This window comes from Oncorhynchus mykiss, chromosome 4, assembly GCF_057628025.1.
Source record: "Oncorhynchus mykiss isolate SJ-2025 chromosome 4, ASM5762802v1, whole genome shotgun sequence".
Lineage (NCBI taxonomy): Eukaryota > Metazoa > Chordata > Actinopteri > Salmoniformes > Salmonidae > Oncorhynchus > Oncorhynchus mykiss.
In genome coordinates, this window is record NC_143025.1 from 22,862,629 (window position 1) to 22,884,867 (window position 22,239).

The 22,239-nt window shown below is 42.1% G+C and overlaps 1 protein-coding gene across 1 annotated transcript in view; it reads left to right on the top strand.

The window, feature by feature from the left end:
* The window catches only part of LOC110521537 (ephrin type-B receptor 1), a 176,993-nt gene that overhangs the window by 137,311 nt on the left and 17,443 nt on the right, over nucleotides 1-22,239 (top strand). The window contains exons 10-12 of the mRNA XM_021599141.3: nucleotides 12,428-12,616; nucleotides 13,655-13,902; nucleotides 15,271-15,486. Of these exons, the coding sequence (XP_021454816.1) occupies nucleotides 12,428-12,616; nucleotides 13,655-13,902; nucleotides 15,271-15,486 (653 nt within the window). The remainder of the gene's footprint in view (nucleotides 1-12,427; nucleotides 12,617-13,654; nucleotides 13,903-15,270; nucleotides 15,487-22,239) is intronic.

Sequence of the window (22,239 nt, forward strand, 5' to 3'; positions counted from 1 at the left end):
CAAAACACGGTACTCAGAAAACTAAACACACACGGGTTAAAATAACTCCGCGCAAGACAGCCTGGAGTACACATACATTTACATATAACAATTCCACACACAGACATGAGGGTGAAACAGAGGGTTATATGCAAGACGAGTAATGAGGGAATGCAAACCAGGTGTGCGGGAAAACAAGACAAAACAAATGGAAAATGAAAGGTGGATTGGCGATGGCTAGAAGACCGGTGACGTCTCCCGCCGAACGCAGCCCGAACAAGGAGAGGGACCGACCTCGGCGGAAGCCGTGACAAAACTTGCAGTGTATTTAAGGTTTAAAAAGACTTCTAAAGTTAGTCATTTACAATTAAACATTTTAGACTTGATTTGCCGTAAAGTAAAATGTATCAATCCCTACATTATTTTTTCCGTTATTTATAATCCACATAATAAGTCACATTTCCTGTTGCTGCAGGATTATTTTCTTGCTGTAGCAAACTGGCACAAATTAAGATCCTTCATCTGTATAATTCTGTATAGTTTTTCATCTGTTATTTACATCTCCATTTCTTCACCGCACGGACCCTTTTACGCACAGGTGTTTCTGCACAGACCTATTTAAGTGTAAACAAACAACATGCTCTGACAAGATAAAGCGTGCCTATCTGTATAATGAATATAAACTGAATGGGATGAGATTATGGCTGTGGCGGTCATGAAATGTTGTCAGCCGGTGATTGTCAAGCAAAAAGCTGCCGGTCTCACGGTAATTGACAGTTAATTAACATAAACACATTTAGCATCTCCTGGCTTCCTACAAGCCACTGATGCAGACCTTTGGAACTATATTTTTTAAAGTATAATAAATCCATGTATTATTAGCAGACAAGATTTGCTTATTATTTTTTATAAATTCTAAGGCTTCATGATGCTTCATGATGCGGCTCTAATGGTGATTTGAAAAAAGTTGCATGAAAGGCATGAGCTCTTTGTTTTTTGCACAGGCTATACACACTTCATCAGTCTCTCATTCACAATTTGACAGGCACTTGATAATGCCTTTAATTTCCTGGCTGCATCCCCTTTGTGTGGCCTTAATGCCCACTAAAAAATGTAAAACCAAAATAATGTTTACAATACCATTGCTGAATTCCTCTTGATTCAACTAACTTCCCACAATAATTTTAATCAGAACAGTATAGCCATTCATTCCACTGTTGTAGTTCTCAGGTTGGGATAATTTGCTTAAATATTTTGTATTTTGTATTTTGTATTGCATTTTAAAGCAAAAACCAAGCTATGAGGTTGAACGAATTGTCCGTAGAGCTCCGAGACAGGATTGTGTCTCAGCACAGATCTGGGGAAGAGTACCAAAGCAATTCTAAAGCATTGAAGGTCCAGAAAAACACAGTGGCCTCCATCATTCTTAAAAAAAAATGTTTTAACCTATTTTCTCCCCAATTTTGTGGTATCCAATTGGTAGTTATAGTCTTGTCTCATTGCTGCAATTCCCGTACGGACTCGGGAGAGGCGAACCAACCAGGCCGCACTGCTTCTTAACACAATGCCCACTTAACCCGGAAGCCAGCCGCACCAATGTGTCGGAGGTAACACTGTGCACCTGGCGACTGTGTCAGCAGCCCGTCACAGGTGCGCGATGGAAGAAGGACATCCCTGCCGGCCAAACCCTCCCCTAACCTGGATGACGCTGGGCCAACTGTGCACCGGCCCACGGGTCTCCCGGTGGAGACCAGCTGCGACGGAGCCTGAACTCAAACCCAGAATCTCAATTGGCACAGCTACCACTGCGATGCAATGCCTTAGACCCCTGCGCCACTCCATCATTATGAAATGGAAGAAGTTTGGAACCACCAAGACTCTTTCTTCTCGGGGGAGAAGAGCATTAATCAGGGAGGTGACCAAGAACCCGATGGTCACTCTGACAGAGCTCCAGAGTTCCTCTGTGGAAATGGGAGAACCTTCCAGAAGGACAACCATCTCTGCAGCACTCAACCAGTCAGGCTTTTATTGTAAAGTGGCCAGACGGAAGCCACTCAGTAAAAGGCACATGACAGCTCGCTTGGAGTTTGCCAAAAGGCAGCTAAAGGACTCTCAGACTATGAAAAACAAGATTCTCTGGTCTGATGAATGCCAAGCGTCACATCTGAAGGAAACCTGGCACCATCCCTACGATGGAGCATGGTGGTGGCATCATCATGCTGTGGGAATGTTTTTCAGTGGCAGGGACTGGGAGACTAGTCAGGGTCGAGGAATAGATGAACAGAGCAAAGTACAGAGAGATCCTTGATGAAAACCTGCTCCAGGTTGCTCAGGACCTCAGACTAGGGTGAAGGTTTACCTTCCAACAGGACAACAACCCTAATCACACAACCAAGACAACGCAGGAGTGGCTTTGGGGCAAGTCTCTGAATGTCCTTGAGTGGCCCAGCCAGAGCCCAGACTTGAACCCAGCAGAAACAGCCCCCAACCAACCTGACAGAGCTTGAGAGGATCGGCAGAGAAGATAGTGTCATACCCAAGAAGTCTCGAGGCTGTAATCTCTGCCAAAGGTTCTTCAACAAAGTACAGAGTAAAGGCTCTGAACACTTATGTAAATGTAATATTTCAGTAGTTTTTTTTATAAATTTGGTAACATTTCTAAAAAGTTTTTTTTTACTTTGTCATTATGGGGTGTTGTGTGTAGATTGATGAGGGAAAATAACAACGTTTAACACGTGCGCTGGAAATCGGGAAACAAGTTCAAGGAGTGAGTACATTTAATAAAAGAAACATAATACAAAACAAGAAACACAAACAACACACTTACAAGAAACTGAAACAGAAACAATAACGCCTGGGGAAGGAACCAAAGGGAGTGACATATATAGTGAAGATAATCAGGGAAGTGATGGAGTCCAGGTGAGTCTGATGACTCGCAGGTGTGCGTAACGATGGTGAGAGGTATGCACTATAACGAGCATCCTGGTGACCTAGAGGCCGGAGAGGGAGCACACGTGGCACAATGTAATCCATTTTAGAATAAGGCTGTAACAAAATGTGGAAAAAGTCAAGGGGTCCGAATACTTTCCGAATGCACTGTAGTCAAACCTCCAATCAAAAAAATGGGAGAACACAAATGTACAATATCTGAAGCTTTAACAGTACTTGTGTGTGCGAGTGCAAGAAATATATAAGAAGAAGAAGAATATTGATTAGAGTGAGTAGGCCTACTTAAACATAACATTGGGAGCAATGTTTAGACAAAAAGATGGCACTGCCATCTACTTCAACAAGTCAGCAACTCTGGACGTTCTGCTTACTCCAGACCAGGCCCTAATTAGCGAGACTCAAAGAGGAAGCGACGGCGCAAAAGAGGCAAAAGAGCCGGCAACCTGATGAGGTTGGTGTACAAATAAACGGCCTCTACCCTCCATTCTATTAGCGAACGAGAAAAAAACAAGCCCTTTTCGAGAGTATCCTATTAACGGGACCCGAATAACTGTAATATTGTATGTTTCTCAGAGTTGTGGCTGAAAAAGGACATATATTATCCATCTTGCTGATTTGTCCGTGCATCGTTAAGAACGATCGGCAGCCTCGGGGAAGATGAAGACGGGAGGGGTGTGTCTCTGTTAATAGCTGGTGCGCGATCTCTAATGTTAAGGAAGTCTATAGTTTTACCTCGCCTAAGTCTATAGTTTTCATCTATATTGTCATCTACTAACAGCTATTGTCACGTTCACTGGAATAATTATCGGACCATGCTGCAGCGTGATATGGTTTCCACATATTATTTATTAGAAATACACAAAACAACAAAGAAAGAACGAAACAAACAACGAACCGTAACTAAGAGGTGGAACATACACTAACTCAAAACAATATCCCATAAAACACAGGTGGAAAAATGCTACTTAAATATGATCCCCAACGACGATAGCCAGCTGCCTCTAATTGGGAATCATACCAAACACCAACATAGAAAAACTAAACTAGAACCCCATAAAGAAAATAATAACTAGAAAACTAGTCACGCCCTGACCTACTCTACCATAGAAAGTAAGGGCTCTCTATGGTCAGAACGTGACAGCTATTCTAGTTATGGTTCATCCTATCTCACTACTGCTGTACACATATTTTCTATTCATATACTCTCCATACTGTATTTACACACCCTTATATGTATATTTCTATACATTATATGCATTTTTTTTCCCGGTCTCCGACATTGGTCGTTTTGATATTTATTTATTTAAAAAATATATACAGTTGAAGTTGGAAGTTTACATACACTTAGGTTGGAGTCATTAAAACTCGTTTTCAACCACTCCACAAATTTCTTGTTAACAAACTATAGTTTTGGCAAGTCGGTTGGGATGTCTACTTTGTGCATGACACAAGTCATCTTTCCAACAATTGTTTACAGACAGATTATTTCACTTATAATTCACTGTATCACAATTCCAGTGGGTCAGAAGTTGACTGTGCCTTTAAACAGCTTGGAAAATTCCAGAAAATTATGTCATGGCTTTAGAAGCTTCTGATAGGCTAATAGGCATCCTTTGAATCAATTGGAGGTGTACCTGTGGATGTATTTCAAGGCCTACCTTCAAACTCAGTGCCCCTTTGCTTGACATCATGGGAAAATCAAAAGTAATCAGCCAAGACCTCAGAAAAAAAATTGTTAATCTGGTTCATCCTTGGGAGCAATTTCCAAATGCCTGAAGGTACCAAGTTCATCTGTACAAACAAAAGTACGCAAATATAAACACCATGGGACGCAGCCGTCATACCGCTCAGGAGGGAGACACATTCTGTCTCCTAGAGATGAATGTACTTTGGTGCGAAAAGTGCAAATCAATCCCAGAACAAAAACAGCAAAGGACCTTGTGAAGATGCTGGAGGAAACAGGCACAAAAGTATCTATATCCACAGTAAAACGAGTCCTATATTGACATAACCTGAAAGGCCGCTCAGCAAGGAAGAAGCCACTGCTCTAAAACCGCAATAAAAAAGCCAGACTACGGTTTGCAACTGCACATGGGGACAAAGATCGTACTTTTTGGAGAAATGTCCTCTGGTCTGATGAAACAAAAATAGAACTGTTTGGCCATAATAACTATCATCATGTTTGGAGGAAAAGGGGGGGGGGGGGCTTGTAAGCCGAAGAACACCATCCCAACCGTGAAGCACAGGCGTGGCAGCATCATGTTGTGGGGGTGCTATTACTGCAGGAGGGACTGGTGCACTTCACAAAATAGATGGCATCATGAAGGAGGAAAATTCTGTGGATATATTGAAGCAACATCTCAAGACATCAGTCAGGAAGTTAAAGCTTGGTCACAAATGGGTCGTCCACATGGACAATGACCCCAAGCATACTTCCAAAGTTGTGGCAAAATGGCTTAAGGACAACAAAGTCAAGGTATTGGAGTGACCATCACAAAGCCTTGACCTCAATCCTATAGAACATTTTTGGGCATAACTGAAAAAGCGTGTGCGAGCAAGGAGGCCTACAAACCCGACTCAGTTACACCAGCTCTGTCATGTGGAATGGGCCAAAATTCACCCAACTACATGTGGGAAGCTTGTGGAAGGCTACCTGAAACATTTGACCCAAGTTAAACAATTTATAGGCAATGCAACCAAATACTAATTGAGTGTATGTAAACATCTGACCCATTGGGAATGTGATGAAATAAATAAAAGATAAAATAAATCATTCTCTCTACTATCATTCTCACATTTCAAATTCTTAAAATAAAATGGTGATCCTAACTGACCTAAGACAGGGAATTTTACTAGGATTAAATGTCAGGAATTGTGAAAATTGAGTTTAAATGTATTTGGCTAAGGTGTATGTAAACTTCCGACTTCAACTGTATATTTAAATTATGTGTATTTTTTAATTTGTTTTATTATTACTAGGTTTTAATGGACTGTTGGAGCTAGAAACAAAAGCTGCACCTGCAAATTTGCAAAGATCAGCAAATATGTGTAAGCGACCAATAAAATGTGTTTTTGCTTTGATTTGATGTCTATAAGCAATTGTTACAGCATTAGGTAAATAGCTTTGAGAGCTTTGTCCAAATACTGGTGAACACAACTAACAAAAGAATCGACAATCTAACCAGAGAAGTCCAAATCAAATCAAATCAAATTTTATTTGTCACATACACATGGTTAGCAGATGTTAATGCGAGTGTAGCGAAATGCTTGTGCTTCTAGTTCCGACAATGCAGTAATAACAAGTAATCTAACTAACAATTCCAAAACTACTGTCTTGTACACAGTGTAAGGGGATAAAGAATATGTACATAAGGATATATGAATGAGTGATGGTACAGAGCAGCATAGGCAAGATACAGTAGATGGTATCGAGTACCGTATGTACAAATGAGATGAGTATGTAAACAAAGTGGCATAGTTTAAAGTGGCTAGTGATACATGTATTACATAAAGATACAGTCGATGATATAGAGTACAGTATATACGTATGCATATGAGATGAATAATGTAGGGTAAGTAGTGTCAGTGAGTCAGTGTCAGTGAGTTGGCAGCAGCCACTCAGTGTTAGTGGTGGCTGTTTAACAGTCTGATGGCCTTGAGATAGAAGCTGTTTTTCAGTCTCTCGGTCCCAGCTTTGATGCACCTGTACTGACCTCGCCTTCTGGATGATAGCGGGGTGAACAGGCAGTGGCTCGGGTGGTTGATGTCCTTGATGATCTTTATGGCCTTCCTGTGACATCGGGTGGTGTAGGTGTCCTGGAGGGCAGGTAGTTTGCCCCCGGTGATGCGTTGTACAGACCTCACTACCCTCTGGAGAGCCTTACGGTTGAGGGCGGTGCAGTTGCCATACCAGGCGGTGATACAGCCCGCCAGGATGCCCTCGATTGTGCATCTGTAGAAGTTTGTGAGTGCTTTTGGTGACAAGCCAAATTTCTTCAGCCTCCTGAGGTTGAAGAGGCGCTGCTGCGCCTTCTTCACGATGCTGTCTGTGTGAGTGGACCAATTCAGTTTGTCTGTGATGTGTATGCCGAGGAACTTAAAACTTGCTACCCTCTCCACTACTGTTCCATCGATGTGGATAGGGGGGTGTTCCCTCTGCTGTTTCCTGAAGTCCACAATCATCTCCTTAGTTTTGTTGACGTTGAGTGTGAGGTTATTTTCCTGACACCACACTCCGAGGGCCCTCACCTCCTCCCTGTAGGCCGTCTCGTCGTTGTTGGTAATCAAGCCTACCACTGTTGTGTCGTCCGTAAACTTGATGATTGAGTTGGAGGCGTGCGTGGCCACGCAGTCGTGGGTGAACAGGGAGTACAGGAGAGGGCTCAGAACGCACCCTTGTGGGGCCCCAGTGTTGAGGATCAGCGGGGAGGAGATGTTGTTGCCTACCCTCACCACCTGGGGGTGGCCCGTCAGGAAGTCCAGTACCCAGTTGCACAGGGCGGGGTCGAGACCCAGGGTCTTGAGCTTGATGACGAGCTTGGAGGGTACTATGGTGTTGAATGCCGAGCTGTAGTCGATGAACAGCATTCTCACATAGGTATTCCTCTTGTCCAGATGGGTTAGGGCAGTGTGCAGTGGGGTTGAGATTGCATCGTCTGTGGACCTATTTGGGCGGTAAGCAAATTGGAGTGGGTCTAGGGTGTCAGGTAGGGTGGAGGTGATATGGTCCTTGACTAGTCTCTCAAAGCACTTCATGATGACGGAAGTGAGTGCTACGGGGCGGTAGTCGTTTAGCTCAGTTACCTTAGCTTTCTTGGGAACAGGAACAATGGTGGCCCTCTTGAAGCATGTGGGAACAGCAGACTGGTATAGGGATTGATTGAATATGTCCGTAAACACACCGGCCAGCTGGTCTGCGCATGCTCTGAGGGCGCGGCTGGGGATGCCGTCTGGGCCTGCAGCCTTGCGAGGGTTAACACGTTTAAATGTCTTACTCACCTCGGCTGCAGTGAAGGAGAGTATTCTTAAGAACTTAAGAACAGTTTACAATTATTCCAGGGAGATGTGGATGTTCTGAAAGAGACTTGCAGCAAGATGACAACAAACTATGTCCACACAAGATGACATCAGCACTGTCTGTGAATCATTATCACAGATGACTGGAAAAACAGACTGTCTAGAGGGACAATCTAGGAGGAATAACATTGTTGTGGATGGGATATCAGAGTCTCCACATGAGACCTGGATGGAGTCTGATGAGAAAGTGAGAAAGATTATCACTGAAAAGCTGCAAACGGATCATAGGAAGATTGAGGCGGAGCACACCCACATGTCTGGAAAACCTATAACCAGCCCAGGTTACAGACTCAGGCTGATGGTGGTCAAGTTCCTAAGCTTCAAGGACAAGATCTGGAGAGAGCCAAGAACTTGAGAGGAACCAACATCTTCCTCAATGAGGACTTCTTAGAACCTGTGCGTCAGAGGTGGAAAGAACTTATCTCAGCTATGAAAGCTGCTAGAGAGCGTGAGGACATTACTTACATCTGATTCAACAAGCTCATTGTCCACCCACCCTCCCAAAAGCCTGAGAAGAGTGAGCGAGCCAAGCTTCTGGGTCAGTAGCTTCAACCCAACATCACACACATGCACACACAACAACTGACACTCACAAGTGCCTGATTGACTGACTATTAGATTGACTGACTTTTATTTTACTTATTTATTATTTCCAAATTATGTCTTTCTCCGATAAGCTACCCAGGAAAGGGATAAGAATAGCCCATACTAAAGTATGTAGTATGTAGCCTTAGAAATAAGGCTCATGAATTCACTAACTTGCTAACATCGGATAACATTCATATGCTGGCCATCTCTGAAACTTACTGAGATAATTCCTTTGGTAATACAGCAGTAGAAATATAATGATATAACATCTCCAGAGAAGACAGGGATGCCTATGGGGGAGATGTTGCTGTACATTTTTTAGAGCCATATTCCTGTAAATCTTAGAGAGGATCTCATATCAAATGTTGTTGAAGTGTTGGGGTTGCAAGTTCACCTGCCTCATCTAAAGCTTATTCGTTTGGTGTGCTGCTATAGGCCACCAAGTGCTAACAGTCAGTATTTGGATAATACTGTATGTGTGCAATGCTTGATATCATGTGTGATGTTAACAGAGAGGTTTATTTTCTGGGTGACCTTAACATTGACTGTTTGGCAACTAGCCAACTAGCTAACTATGTCCTCTCAAGAGGAAGCTTCTAACTGTGACTAAAATCCTGTGATATGACCCAGGATCTCACTCAACCAACTGGGCCCTCAGATGGGCCCTCAGATCCTCAAAAAGTTATACAACTGCACCAGCTCCCAAGTGGCACAGCGCTCTAAGGCACTGCATCTCAGTGCTAGAGGCGTCACTACCGACACCCTGGTTTGAATCCAGGCTGTATCACAACCGGCCGTGATTGGGAGTCCCATGAGGTGGTGCACAAATGGCCCTGTGTCGTCTGGGTTTGGCTGGTGTAGGCCGTCATTGTAAATAAGAATTTGTTCTTAACTGACTTGCCTAGTTAAATGAAGGTAAAAAAACAACAACAAATTGAGCGCACCAGGACCCTGAACAGCTTCTACCTCCAAGCTGTAAGATTGATAAATACACTGAACAAAAATGCAACATGCAATAATTTCAAAGATAAGAGTTACAGTTCATATGTGACTCACCACCTGGATTTGGTCTTATGTAGCTACATTTTAAGTTGTGTTTTTGATATTGGATAAAAGTAGAGACTCAGAGCTACAAAATGGTATACCAAACACTGCATTTGAGGAACAATGGGAAAGTAATTCTGCTTTGAATGCTGATCAACTTGTAAACTCACTTAAGAAAATGGCCTTTGACTGATTTGGTATCTAGTGAAAAGCTCTTCTTTGTCTACACCCATTCAGCATCGTTCACACCCTCTTAAGCTTTAGCCCCACACATCTTGTTTCGATCTCTGAGCGCACACTTGACACTCTGGCCGATGATTTGTTTGTTTACATGAAAACAGCCTAAGCAGCTCTGCTGGCAACAATTTCATTACACTTTTTTGCAGACATTTACTGACACCGGCCATATTCAACGGCTGTTGTACACACGTCACTTAACGTTAGCTAATGAGTTCTCATTTACAACTGTGACCTGGCCAAGATAAAGCAAAGCAGTGCAACACAAACAACAACACAGTTACACGTGGGATAAACAAAGGTACAGTCAATAACACAATAGAAAAATCTATATACAGTGCGTACAAATGGAGTAAGGAGGTAAGGCAATAAATAGGCGATAGTAGCGAAGTAGTTACAATTTAGCAAATTAACACTGGAGTGATAGATGTGCAGATGATGATGTGCAAGTATTAATACTGGTGTGCAAAAAAGTAAATAAAAAACAATACAGGGATGAGGTTGGATGGGCTATTTACAGATGGGCTGTGTACAGCTGCAGCGATAGGTAAGCTGCTCAGATAGCTGATGCTTAAAGTTAGTGAGGGAGATATAAGTCTCCAACTTCAGCCATTTTTGCAATTCGTTCCAGTCATTGGCAGCAGAGAACTAGAAGGAAAGGTGGCCAAAGGAGGAGTTGGCTTTGGGAATGACCAGTGAGATATACCTGCTGGAGCGCGTGCTACGGGTGTGTGTTGTTATGGTGACCAGTGAGCTGAGATAAGGAGGAGCTTTACTGGTGGGACCTGGGACCTGGAACATGCTGTCGATCCAGAGCATCCCAAACATGCTAAATGGGAGATGTCTGGTGAGTATACAGGCAATAGAAGAACTGAGATATTTTCAACTTCCAGGAATTGTGTACAGATCCTTGTGACATGGGCCTGTGCATTTTCATACTAAAACAAGAAGGGATGACGGCGGATGAATGGCACAACAATGGGCCTCAGGATCTCATCACGGTATCTCTGTGCATTCAAATTGCCATAGATAAAATGGAATTCTGTTCGTTGTCAATGGCTTATGCCTGCCGATACCTTAACATCCCTCCCACCATGGGATGCACTCTTCAAAACCTTGACATCAGCAAACTGCTCGCCCACACTACGCTGTCTGCCATCTGCCCGGTACAGTTGAAACCAGGATTCATCCATGAAGAGCACACTTCAGCATGTCAGTGGCCATTGAAGGTAAGCATTTGCCCACTGAAGTCGGTTACTATGCCGAACTGCAGTCAGGTCAAGACCCTGATGAGGATGACGAGCATGCAGATGAGCTTCCTTGAAACGGTTTCTGACAGTTTGTAGACAAATTCTCCAGTTGTGCAAACCCGCAGTTTCATCAGATGTCCGGGTGGCTGTTCTCAAACGATTGTGTGACAAACGTGTTGTGTGATAAAACTGCACATTTTAGAGTGATGATGGATTATCTTGGCAAAGGAGAAATGCATATAAAGAAAATTGTGCACAAAACCTGACAGAAATACGTTTTTTTGCACGTATGTAACATTTGTGGGATCTTTTATTTCAGCTCGTGAATAATAGGACCAACACTTTACATGTTGTGGTTATATTTTTGTTCAAGTAGCTAACCAGACTATCTGCATGGACCCTTTTTGCACTCTTTTGACTCCTCACATACGCTGTTGCTACTGTTTATTATCTATCCTGTTGCCTAGTCACTTTACCCCTACCAATATGTACATATCTACCTCAATTACAGTACTTCATACCCCTGCACATCGACTCAGTACTGGTACCCTGTGTTAATAACACAGGGTACCAGTACTAATGAGTTATTGTTACTCATTGTGTATATATTCCTCGTCTTATTATTTTTCTGTAATTATTCAATTTTTTCTCTCTGCATTGCTGGGAAGGGCCAATAAGTAAACATTTCACTGATAGTCTACACCTGTTGTTTAGGAAGCATGTGACAAATAGGATTGGATTTTAATGTGATTTAGCTTTATGTTACAGTGACTTTTGTGTTTATGATGAAAATGCTGTTAAAAACATTCTCATACAGATTTTGTGTTTCTTTCCCTTAGAATCTTAACATAATATACCCATAACTCAATGCACTGCTTTTCTAATGGATTTTATTTTCTATTTACATCCAAATTTGAGCAAAATCTAAAATTGCAATTAATTGAGATTAGCTAATGCCATTAACTAAATGAATTATTTTAATCGTTTGACAGCCCTAATTTAGAATAAGGTTTTACAGCTTCGTCAGTCAATTTTTTATTTAAAATAATCTTATGTGATTATTTTATATATTTTACATGTGATAAGGTCACATAGAGGGCCGGAGATAATTACAGACACTTGTGATAATCTTAAGTACCCAAAAGGGCCATACAATCCTCTAAAGTGACCAACATTCTGGTAGTTTACTGGCAAACTTAGAACGTCTCTAGTACTATACCCTCCCTTTGCAACACTACTGATGATACATCTGTTTGTTTCCCCAAGCTCATCCAAACCTCTACTCCTTCTGTCCTCTGTTCCAGAACACTCTCTGAGACCGGACATGTCCAGCTGTCCCTCCCCCATGGCATGCCCCACTCACTTCTCTGGCTCGCCAGCGATGAAGATCTACATCGATCCCTTCACCTACGAGGACCCCAACGAAGCCGTCCGAGAATTTGCCAAAGAGATAGACGTATCCTGTGTGAAGATTGAGGAGGTCATTGGTGCAGGTGACTGGGAAGAAGGGAAACCTAACATTCAGTAACATGGGGGAGAATATCTCTGCCTCTGCTGCAGTGAAAGCTGTGAATCTATAATTCTCTTTTCCACTTCCCCTCTACCTGTATCTGGGTGTTGGATGAAGGAACTGTCGGAGACATTTGGTCTTACCTCAGATATTCTGTTTCTGAAAACCACTCTTTCCATCTGATATGTTTTGCTTTTAGAGAGAAAGAACCCTTTCCACTTAACAGACTTGCTCTCTTTACAGAGGGCAATGTTAGCCACTATCTCAGTGAAAACTGCTAATATGTAACTAGACTCCTTTCCATTAATCTATATTTCATGCTGATTTTATCTGCCAGGATTTCTTTTTTACTTGACTTGATATATTCGTGCATTCAGCAAAAGAACGATCCTCACACTGACTGGTGTATGACATGTTGGAACTTGTCTTATGACCCTGAAACTGGGCTCTATGTTAATGGGTACCACAGGGAGCCAGAGTGTAACACTCTCTTCATCTCTGTGCTTTTCGCATATACAGTGTTTATCTTTATGGGGACTTTTGATTGTACATGTGCTATATTTAAGCTATAAGGCCCAAGGGGTTGTGGCATATGGCCGATATTCCATGGCTAAGGGTTGTTCTTGGTCACAACACAACGCGGAGTGCCTGGACACAGCCATTAGCTGTGGTATATTGGCCATATATCACAAACCCTGAGGTGCCTTACTGCTATTATAAACTGTTTGCCAATGTAATTACAGCAGTAAAAATAACTGTTTTGTCATACCCATGGTATAAGGACTGAATGCTGATTGGCTGACAGCCATAGTATATCAGACCATATACCATGGGTATGACAAAACAAAACACTCTGTGTTGCGTCGTACATAAGAACAGCCCTTAGCCGTGGTATATTGGCCATGTACCACATTTACTCTGGCTTTATTGCTTAAGAATAAGAAGTGAAAATACATGATATCAGCTTGCATACTAATAGTTTGCTTTGTAATAATGTAATTTATCATGTCTTTTCCTCCAGGCGAGTTTGGAGAGGTGTATAAGGGTCGCCTGAAACCGTCTGGGAAGAGGGAGCTGTACGTGGCCATTAAGACCCTGAAGGCGGGCTACGTGGAGAAGCAGAGAAGAGACTTCTTGTCTGAGGCCAGCATCATGGGCCAGTTTGACCACCCCAACATCATCAGACTGGAGGGCGTGGTCACCAAGAGTCGGCCAGTCATGATTATCACAGAGTTTATGGAGAATGGGGCCCTGGACTCCTTCCTGAGGGTGAGTGCTGCTTTGTTATTCTCCTTGTGTCCTAAATGTCACCCTATTCCCTTTATTGTGCACCACTTTTGGGCCTGGTCAAAAGCATATAGTGCACTTTATAGGGAATAGGGGCCCATTTGGCATTTGGGACACATACTCCTTTTTTACCTCCTCTGGTCAGCACACCAGCCCCGGCTCCAGCTTTCACCTCTGTTGCATCGGATTATACACTGGGTTGAGCTATAGGGCCACTGTGTGGTTTCATATATCAATCATATTGATTAATCAGCTAAAGCTTTTATTTCTAATTTGACAGCTTCACACTAACAGTGAATTATGATTATTGAGATTAGTTATTAAAAGGATTAAGAAAATGGAAATGTAAAACTCACTGGAGGATAAATGTATTTAATATAGCAGGGAATTGAGATCTGATAAACAACCTTGGCATGAATGAGCAAAAATGTCTTATATTTATCAATAACCTTCAATATTTCGTAATATAATTCATGAGATTAGCATAAATGAAATTGTTCCACCCAGATCCCTTTGAGGCAGCATGGCTAATACACAGTGCCTTGATTCAATGTGCCAGCCTGGCACAGTTTACTGTGCCTTCTTCCTCCTTGGAAACAGAGAACATGGAACACAATCAATATGTGGCCCAGTTTTCTAATTCCTCCAACCTGTTTCCTCCTCCCTTTGATCCTGGACTCATTTGAAACGGGGCTTTGAACACCCCTTTGATGTCCTCTCCCTCACCAGGCCCTTTTCCGAGCCACCGCACTTGACTCCCGTGGACATCGATTTCTGTGTTGTTTTTCTCCTGGCATGCCCCTGTTGCTGGCGCAGAAAGACAACAGTTGAATGAGTGCCCTGCTTGGCGTGTTGGAGGTGCCCACTGAAGTCACAGCATAGGGTCAGACCTGCCGTGCCTCACGGGAGGGAGTTATCCACCTTGGTGGGGGCCGCTAATAAACAGCCAAGCTGAGGATAAGGAGCAGAGACAGAGAGTGATCAAAGACATGAATCCAATGTGGGGCTTAATGGACACACACACACACTCCTTAAATGGGCCCCAAGTCAAGTGGAACACTTATTACATCAATGAATGACAATTTGGTAACATTTGGAAAAGGGCATATATGGTGCTCTTCCTCAATACTCCACAACTTGAAATATTTGCACAAGCTGCCCAGCCAATAATTTTTTCCAGAAATAAATGTGTGAGGATTTTTTTAACCTAAAATGTGTACCTTTGTATTTCCTACACAATGACGACATTTTAGAGAGATAATGGGAGCGTCATTATCCCAAGTATCTGGCACTTTATTATGTCATTAACTCCAATGTGACATGACATCCTATTTAATCCCTGCCCTGCAGCAAAATGACGGGCAGTTCACAGTGATCCAGCTGGTGGGGATGATGCGTGGCATCGCGGCGGGCATGAAGTACCTGGCAGAGATGAACTACGTCCACAGAGACCTGGCCGCCCGCAACATCCTGGTCAACAGCAACCTGGTGTGTAAGGTGTCCGACTTTGGCCTGTCCCGTTACCTACAGGACGACACATCAGACCCCATCTATACCAGCTCCCTGGTGAGTACCCTCTCTGGCTGGCCTTTCTCCTCCCCGTTTGTTTGGAACACATTCCCCCCAAAAAATATCTTATGGTCCAGTAGAAAGTGAGACATCTCTTTGTCAAGAGAGAGTTGGGTGATTCAATAGTTGACATGGCCATGGTTATGTCTTTGTGTCTGTGGTGATCATACTGCCAACTGTAAAGTTCGGTGGTGTAGGAATAATAGTCTGGAGCTGTTTTTAATGGTTTGGGCTAGGCCCCTTAGATCCAGTGAAGGGAAATCTTAACGCTGCAGCAAACAATGACATTCAAGACTATTCCATGCTTCCAACTTTGTAGCAACAGTTTGGGGAAGGCCCTTTCCTGTTTCAGCATGACAATTCCCCCGTGCACAAAGCGAGGTCCATACAGAAATGGATTGTCGAGATCGGTTTGGAAGAACTTGACTGGCTTGCACAGAGCCCTAACCTCAACCCCATCGAACAACTTTGGAGTTAATTGGAACTCCAACTGCGAGCCAGGCCTAGTAGCCCAACCTCACTAATGCTCTTGTGGCTGAATGGAAGCAAGTCCCCACAGCAATGTTCCAACATCTAGTGGAAAGCCTTTCCAGAAGAGTGGAGGCTGTTATAGCAGCAAAGCGGGGACCAACTCCATATTAATGCCCATGATTTTAGAATGAGATGTTCAATGAGGAGGTGTCCACATACTTTGTCATGTAGTGTATCAAAATATATACAGTGCATCTATGATTATTCAGCTAAATGCACTTTGATGAATTGTGATGATTTTGTCTCACAATGTTTAGAACTTAGACATGCTCTGGAACTTTTGCAACTTCTAAGTATTTTTTAAACCTCCAGCTTTGGGCTGGATGTGTCAGTGTAGTTCACACATGAATAATATATGAGCAGAATTCCTGACTTACCTCAATTAGCCACTAAATCCCTAGTTTGAAAGCAATGTTTTTTCTGGAAGTTGTGCTATGCCATTGTCCCCGACTTGGGCCAGCGCCCTAGCAATTTGAGTTCTATCCAATGAGCTTCAGCCCATTGCCATTTGAGTGACCGCTTGCAAGATGCACACACAGCAGAGCGAGAGCAATGATGTGGTGCATATATCTACATATACAGTATGTGATGTAGTACACCATTTTCAGGGTCCACTTTTGGTTCGTGAGCGCTACTTTCAGAACTACTGGCTAAAAAGTATACAAAAGTACCGGAGAATCTCTTTAAATTCAAGAGAGAAACCTAGTCCTATTTACAGTGCCTTGCGAAAGTATTCGGCCCCCTTGAACTTTGCGACCTTTTGCCACATTTCAGGCTTCAAACATAAAGATATAAAACTGTATTTTTTTGTGAAGAATCAACAACAAGTGGGACACAATCATGAAGTGGAACGACATTTATTGGATATTTCAAACTTTTTTAACAAATCAAAAACTGAAAAATTGGGCGTGGAAAATGATTCAGCCCCTTTACTTTCAGTGCAGCAAACTCTCTCCAGAAGTTCAGTGAGGATCTCTGAATGATCCAATGTTGACCTAAATGACTAATGATGATAAATACAATCCACCTGTGTGTAATCAAGTCTCCGTATAAATGCACCTGCACTGTGATAGTCTCAGAGGTCCGTTAAAAGCGCAGAGAGCATCATGAAGAACAAGGAACACACCAGGCAGGTCCGAGATACTGTTGTGAAGAAGTTTAAAGCCGGATTTGGATACAAAAATATTTCCCAAGCTTTAAACATCCCAAGGAGCACTGTGTAAGCGATAATATTGAAATGGAAGGAGTATCAGACCACTGCAAATCTACCAAGACCTGGCCGTCCCTCTAAACTTTCAGCTCATACAAGGAGAAGACTGATCAGAGATGCAGCCAAGAGGCCCATGATCACTCTGGATGAACTGCAGAGATCTACAGCTGAGGTGGGAGACTCTGTCCATAGGACAACAATCAGTCGTATATTGCACAAATCTGGCCTTTATGGAAGAGTGGCAAGAAGAAAGCCATTTCTTAAAGATATCCATAAAAAGTTTCGTTTAAAGTTTGCCACAAGCCACCTGGGAGACACACCAAACATGTGGAAGAAGGTGCTCTGGTCAGATGAAACCAAAATTGAACTTTTTGGCAACAATGCAAAACGTTATGTTTGGCGTAAAAGCAACACAGCTGAACACACCATCCCCACTGTCAAACATGGTGGTGGCAGCATCATGGTTTGGGCCTGCTTTTCTTCAGCAGGGACAGGGAAGATGGTTAAAATTGATGGGAAGATGGATGGAGCCAAATACAGGACCATTTTGGAAGAAAACCTGATGGATTCTGCAAAAGACCTGAGACTCGGACGGAGATTTGTCTTCCAACAAGACAATGATCCAAAACATAAAGGAAAATCTACAATGGAATGGTTAAAAAATAAACATATCCAGGTGTTAGAATGGCCAAGTCAAAGTCCAGACCTGAATCCAATCGAGAATCTGTGGAAAGAACTGAAAACTGCTGTTCACAAATGCTCTCCATCCAACCTCACTGAGCTTGAGCTGTTTTGCAAGGAGGAATGGGAAAAAATTTCAGTCTCTCGATGTGCAAAACTGATAGAGACATACCCCAAGCGACTTACAGCTGTAATCGCAGCAAAAGGTGGCGCTACAAAGTATTAACTTAAGGGGGCTGAATAATTTTGCACGCCCAATTTGTCAGTTTTTGATTTGTTAAAAAAGTTTGAAATATCCAATAAATGTCGTTCCACTTCATGATTGTGTCCCACTTGTTGTTGATTCTTCACAAAAAAATACAGTTTTATATCTTTATGTTTGAATGAATGAAAAAGGTCGCAAAGTTCAAGGGGGCCGAATACTTTCGCAAGGCACTGTAATTGTATCTGTTTGTCTGTGTGCAGAGGCAGAACTTTATAATGAAATTCTCCCTGCCGCCACAACAGCTCTAATCAGAACATCTCAACCTTCTAAAAGCACACAGTACATTTTTCTATTTCCCTTTAACAAAGTTCATAGAATTATCTCACAATGTAGAACTCCGACACTGGCATTATGAATGAAATAACAACCCATGTCTGAGATGGGTGCATGCCTGCCTATGCAAAGACACCCTCTCTCACACATTTATAGATGATAACAAATTATTGATTGCTGCTTGCAGGAGCGTTGTGATAGACAACCCTGCTAGTGTCATCTAAGATCTCTGCTAGGCTACACTGTCTTGCCTATAAAGATGTATTGTAGATCTAATCAGAGAGTAGTTGAATTTCATTTGTGTTTCATGAGACACTATTGAGTTGTACTCTATATTATAGATTCCCTGTTTTGAATTTCCTTGCCTAGAAAACGTTAGTGTCTGTCGGTGTGTATAGTTAATGGGTATGGGACTGTGTGGGTGATTATGGCAGAGAGGGAGTGTGTTTTGATCCTGTCACGGTTGGCCCAGAGGGCTGACCCTGTGGTTCTGGGTGGATGACTGAGGGAGGCTGAGGGGAGGCTGGAGGGTGATGTCTGTGCTCTGTTTGCCGATTGCTAATTAAAACTCTTTCAGCCACTCCTGGTTTGCCCCATCCGCTGCTCCACTGTCTCTGCTCAACTCTATTTGTCGCAGACTGACTAGCGTGAGATGAGGGCCACTCCACATTAAGATGCTGATGACATGGTTGTCTGATTGACCCATACACCATAGAATCTCCATCTGTCTAATGCTTTCCCAATGACAAGAAATGGAGGGAGATAGTGAGATGAAGTACAACCATCCCTGTCCATTTGAATCTGCTTTCTCTTCTATGAGCTTTGTTTTGCTGGGAAAACTGTACCTAATTGTACCTAACATCATTCGTTACTGTCAAATTTGAAAAGAAATATAGCAAATGTAAAGCTAAAGGAATATAAAAAAAGAGCTAGGTTTGAAGATACTGTCTTGGAGTGAACGAAAACGGGGGAAAGTCTTATTTATATGATGTAATTAACCATGGGTATTGATACAAAATCGATATACCAATGAATAATACTGTGTCTTTTTATACAAATTGTGTACATGACAAACTGCTGCCAATTTTATCATGACTCCCCCTTTACCATTTAATAATATTAATTACCTGTTTATTTATTGTTCTTCAAAATTCGTTGCAGCCCTCCCATGTGCAGTATGCAACATTTGTATTTTAATTATTTGTTAGGATGAAATTGTGATATGTAAAGGAAGGAAAGTAAAGGAAGGAAATGAAAGGAAAGAAAGTCAAGGAAGTAAGGAAAGAAAGTAAAGAAAGGAAGTAAAGAAAGAAAGTCAAGGAAAGAAAGTCAAGGAAAGAAAGTCAAGGAAAGAAAGTAAAGAAAGGAAGTAAAGAAAGGAAGTAAAGAAAGAAAGGAAGTAAAGAAAGGAAGTAAAGGAAAGAAAGTAAAGGAAAGAAAGGAAAGAAAGGAAAGGAAAGAAAGGAAAGGAAAGAAAGTAAAGGAAAGAAAGTAAAGGAAAGAAAGTAAAGTAAAGGAAGGAAAGGAAAGGAAAGAAAGTCAAGGAAGCAAAGGAAAGAAAGTCAAGGAAGCAAAGGAAAGAAAGTAAAGAAAGGAAGTAAGGAAAGAAAGGAAGTAAAGAAAGGAAGTAAAGGAAAGAAAGTAAAGGAAAGAAAGTAAAGGAAGGAAAGGAAAGGAAAGAAAGTAAAGTAAAGGAAGGAAAGGAAAGGAAAGAAAGTCAAGGAAGCAAAGGAAAGAAAGTCAAGGAAGCAAAGGAAAGAAAGTAAAGAAAGGAAGTAAGGAAAGAAAGTAAGGAAAGAAAGAAAGTAAACAAAGGAAGTAAAGGAAAGAAAGTAAAGGAAGGAAATTAAAGGAAGGAAAGTAAAGGAAGGAAAGAAAAGTAAAGAAAGGAAAGTAAAGGAAGTAAAGTAAAGTAAAGGAAAGGAAAGGAAAGGAAAGGAAAGGAAAGGAAAGGAAAGGAAAGAAAAGTAAAGAAAGGAAAGTAAAGGAAGTAAAGTAAAGGAAAGGAAAGGAAAGGAAAGTAAAGGAAAGTAAAGGAAAGGAAAGGAAGTAAAGGAAAGGAAAGGAAAGAAAAGTAAAGGAAAGGAAAGGAAAGGAAGTAAAGGAAAGGAAAGGAAAGTAAAGTAAAGGAAAGGAAGGAAAGTAAAGGAAGGAAAGTCTAGAAATGTGAAGGAGGAGAAATAACAATGTTGTCATGTGTTTACATGTGGTGTTTTATTTGTTGTTGTTTGGTTAGGGTGATATGTTGTGTGTGTTGTAAATGAATTATGAATAAAAAATAACTTAAACATAAGAATTAACAGCCTTTAGACGTACGAGTTACCATACCCAGTCTCAGGGATGGACTCTGGTCGTCGACTAACCCCAACAGCACACATTTATGTTGTAGCCCAGACAAAAATACCTGATTCAACTCACCGAGGGCTTGATGATTAGTTGGCAAGTTTAATCAGGTGTTCTTGTCAAGGGCTACAATAAAAATGTGTGATGATGGAGGGACTGGAGGACTTGAGTTGGGAAACAATGCACTACATCTGAATGTATTGGTGCCTCTCAGGCCGTTCAAAATGTTGATTAAGGACCTCTTTGCTGAGGAATGTGATTGTTTTTCTTGGTGTGTTTGTAATGTTGTATATTTACATTCTATTGTATTATGTAACTTGTGTGTAGGGCTCCCTTGTGAAAGAGCCCTTGATCACATTGATCTCAATGGGACTCCCTGTTAAAATAAAATAAATGTCAGCGGGAACTCCAGTGCATGAGTATCTCATCATATCCCAGCTCAGCATGAGAAATGCACATGGCCAACAGGCAAGCTGTTTCCATTACAAGAGCTGAGCTGCTCCGCTGCTGTTTGAAATGGGAAACAGGCTGGGGTCGCCCTTTTCACCTAACGAGCTCTGCCCTGTGCACCTCAGACTGCCCTGCTGAACAACACGATTGATTTCTTTCTGTTGGTTTTCCCTATTTATTCAAGCTCTTTTATTCAAGCTCTCTGGTTGGTTGGCTTTGAATTTTTTTTTTAAATATGTAATGAGATGCAGCTTAAACTGACGGATATTGATGGGGATTTTATTATTATTTTCTGCCCAGTTTTGATCTTGTCTCATCACTGCAACTCCCCAACGGACTAGGGAGGTGAAGGTCGAGTCATGCGTCCTCTGAAACATGACCCGCCAAACCATGCTTCTTAACACCCGCCCGCTTAACCCGAAGCCAGCCGCATCAATGTGCCGTTCAACTGACAACAAGGTCAGTCTGCAGGTGCCTGGCCCGCCATAAGGTGTCGCTAGAGTGCGATAAGCCAACTAAAGCCCCTTTAACCCGCACGACGCTGGGCCAATTATGCTCTGCTCTATGGGACTCCAGATGGTGACGCCTCTAGCACTGCGATGCAGTACCTTAGATCGCTGTGCCACTCGGTAGGCCCGGGGATTTTTTTATTATGTTACTTAGGTTGACGTACGGGTGTGTCAATAAACTCTTAAGGATTTCTTAACCTGTTTTAAAAACAGCCATTGCAGAGGCAAACAATTTATTCCAACCACAGTCTTTTAATTTCTGTCTGCAAGCCATTGGGAGTAAGGTTAGTCAATGAAAAGTATGTTTGATTTTGCTGATGAATCTCACTACAAATTCAATCTAATTGCTTAATGGTTGTATCGCATATCATACACATATTATAACAAACCTAATATGATGGCTTGCTTTGGGAAGATTCACCCTTGAAGGGCAGATTTGGAGTGTGAGTATCTTCATTGACTTTTAGGCCTACGTAAAGATCACACTC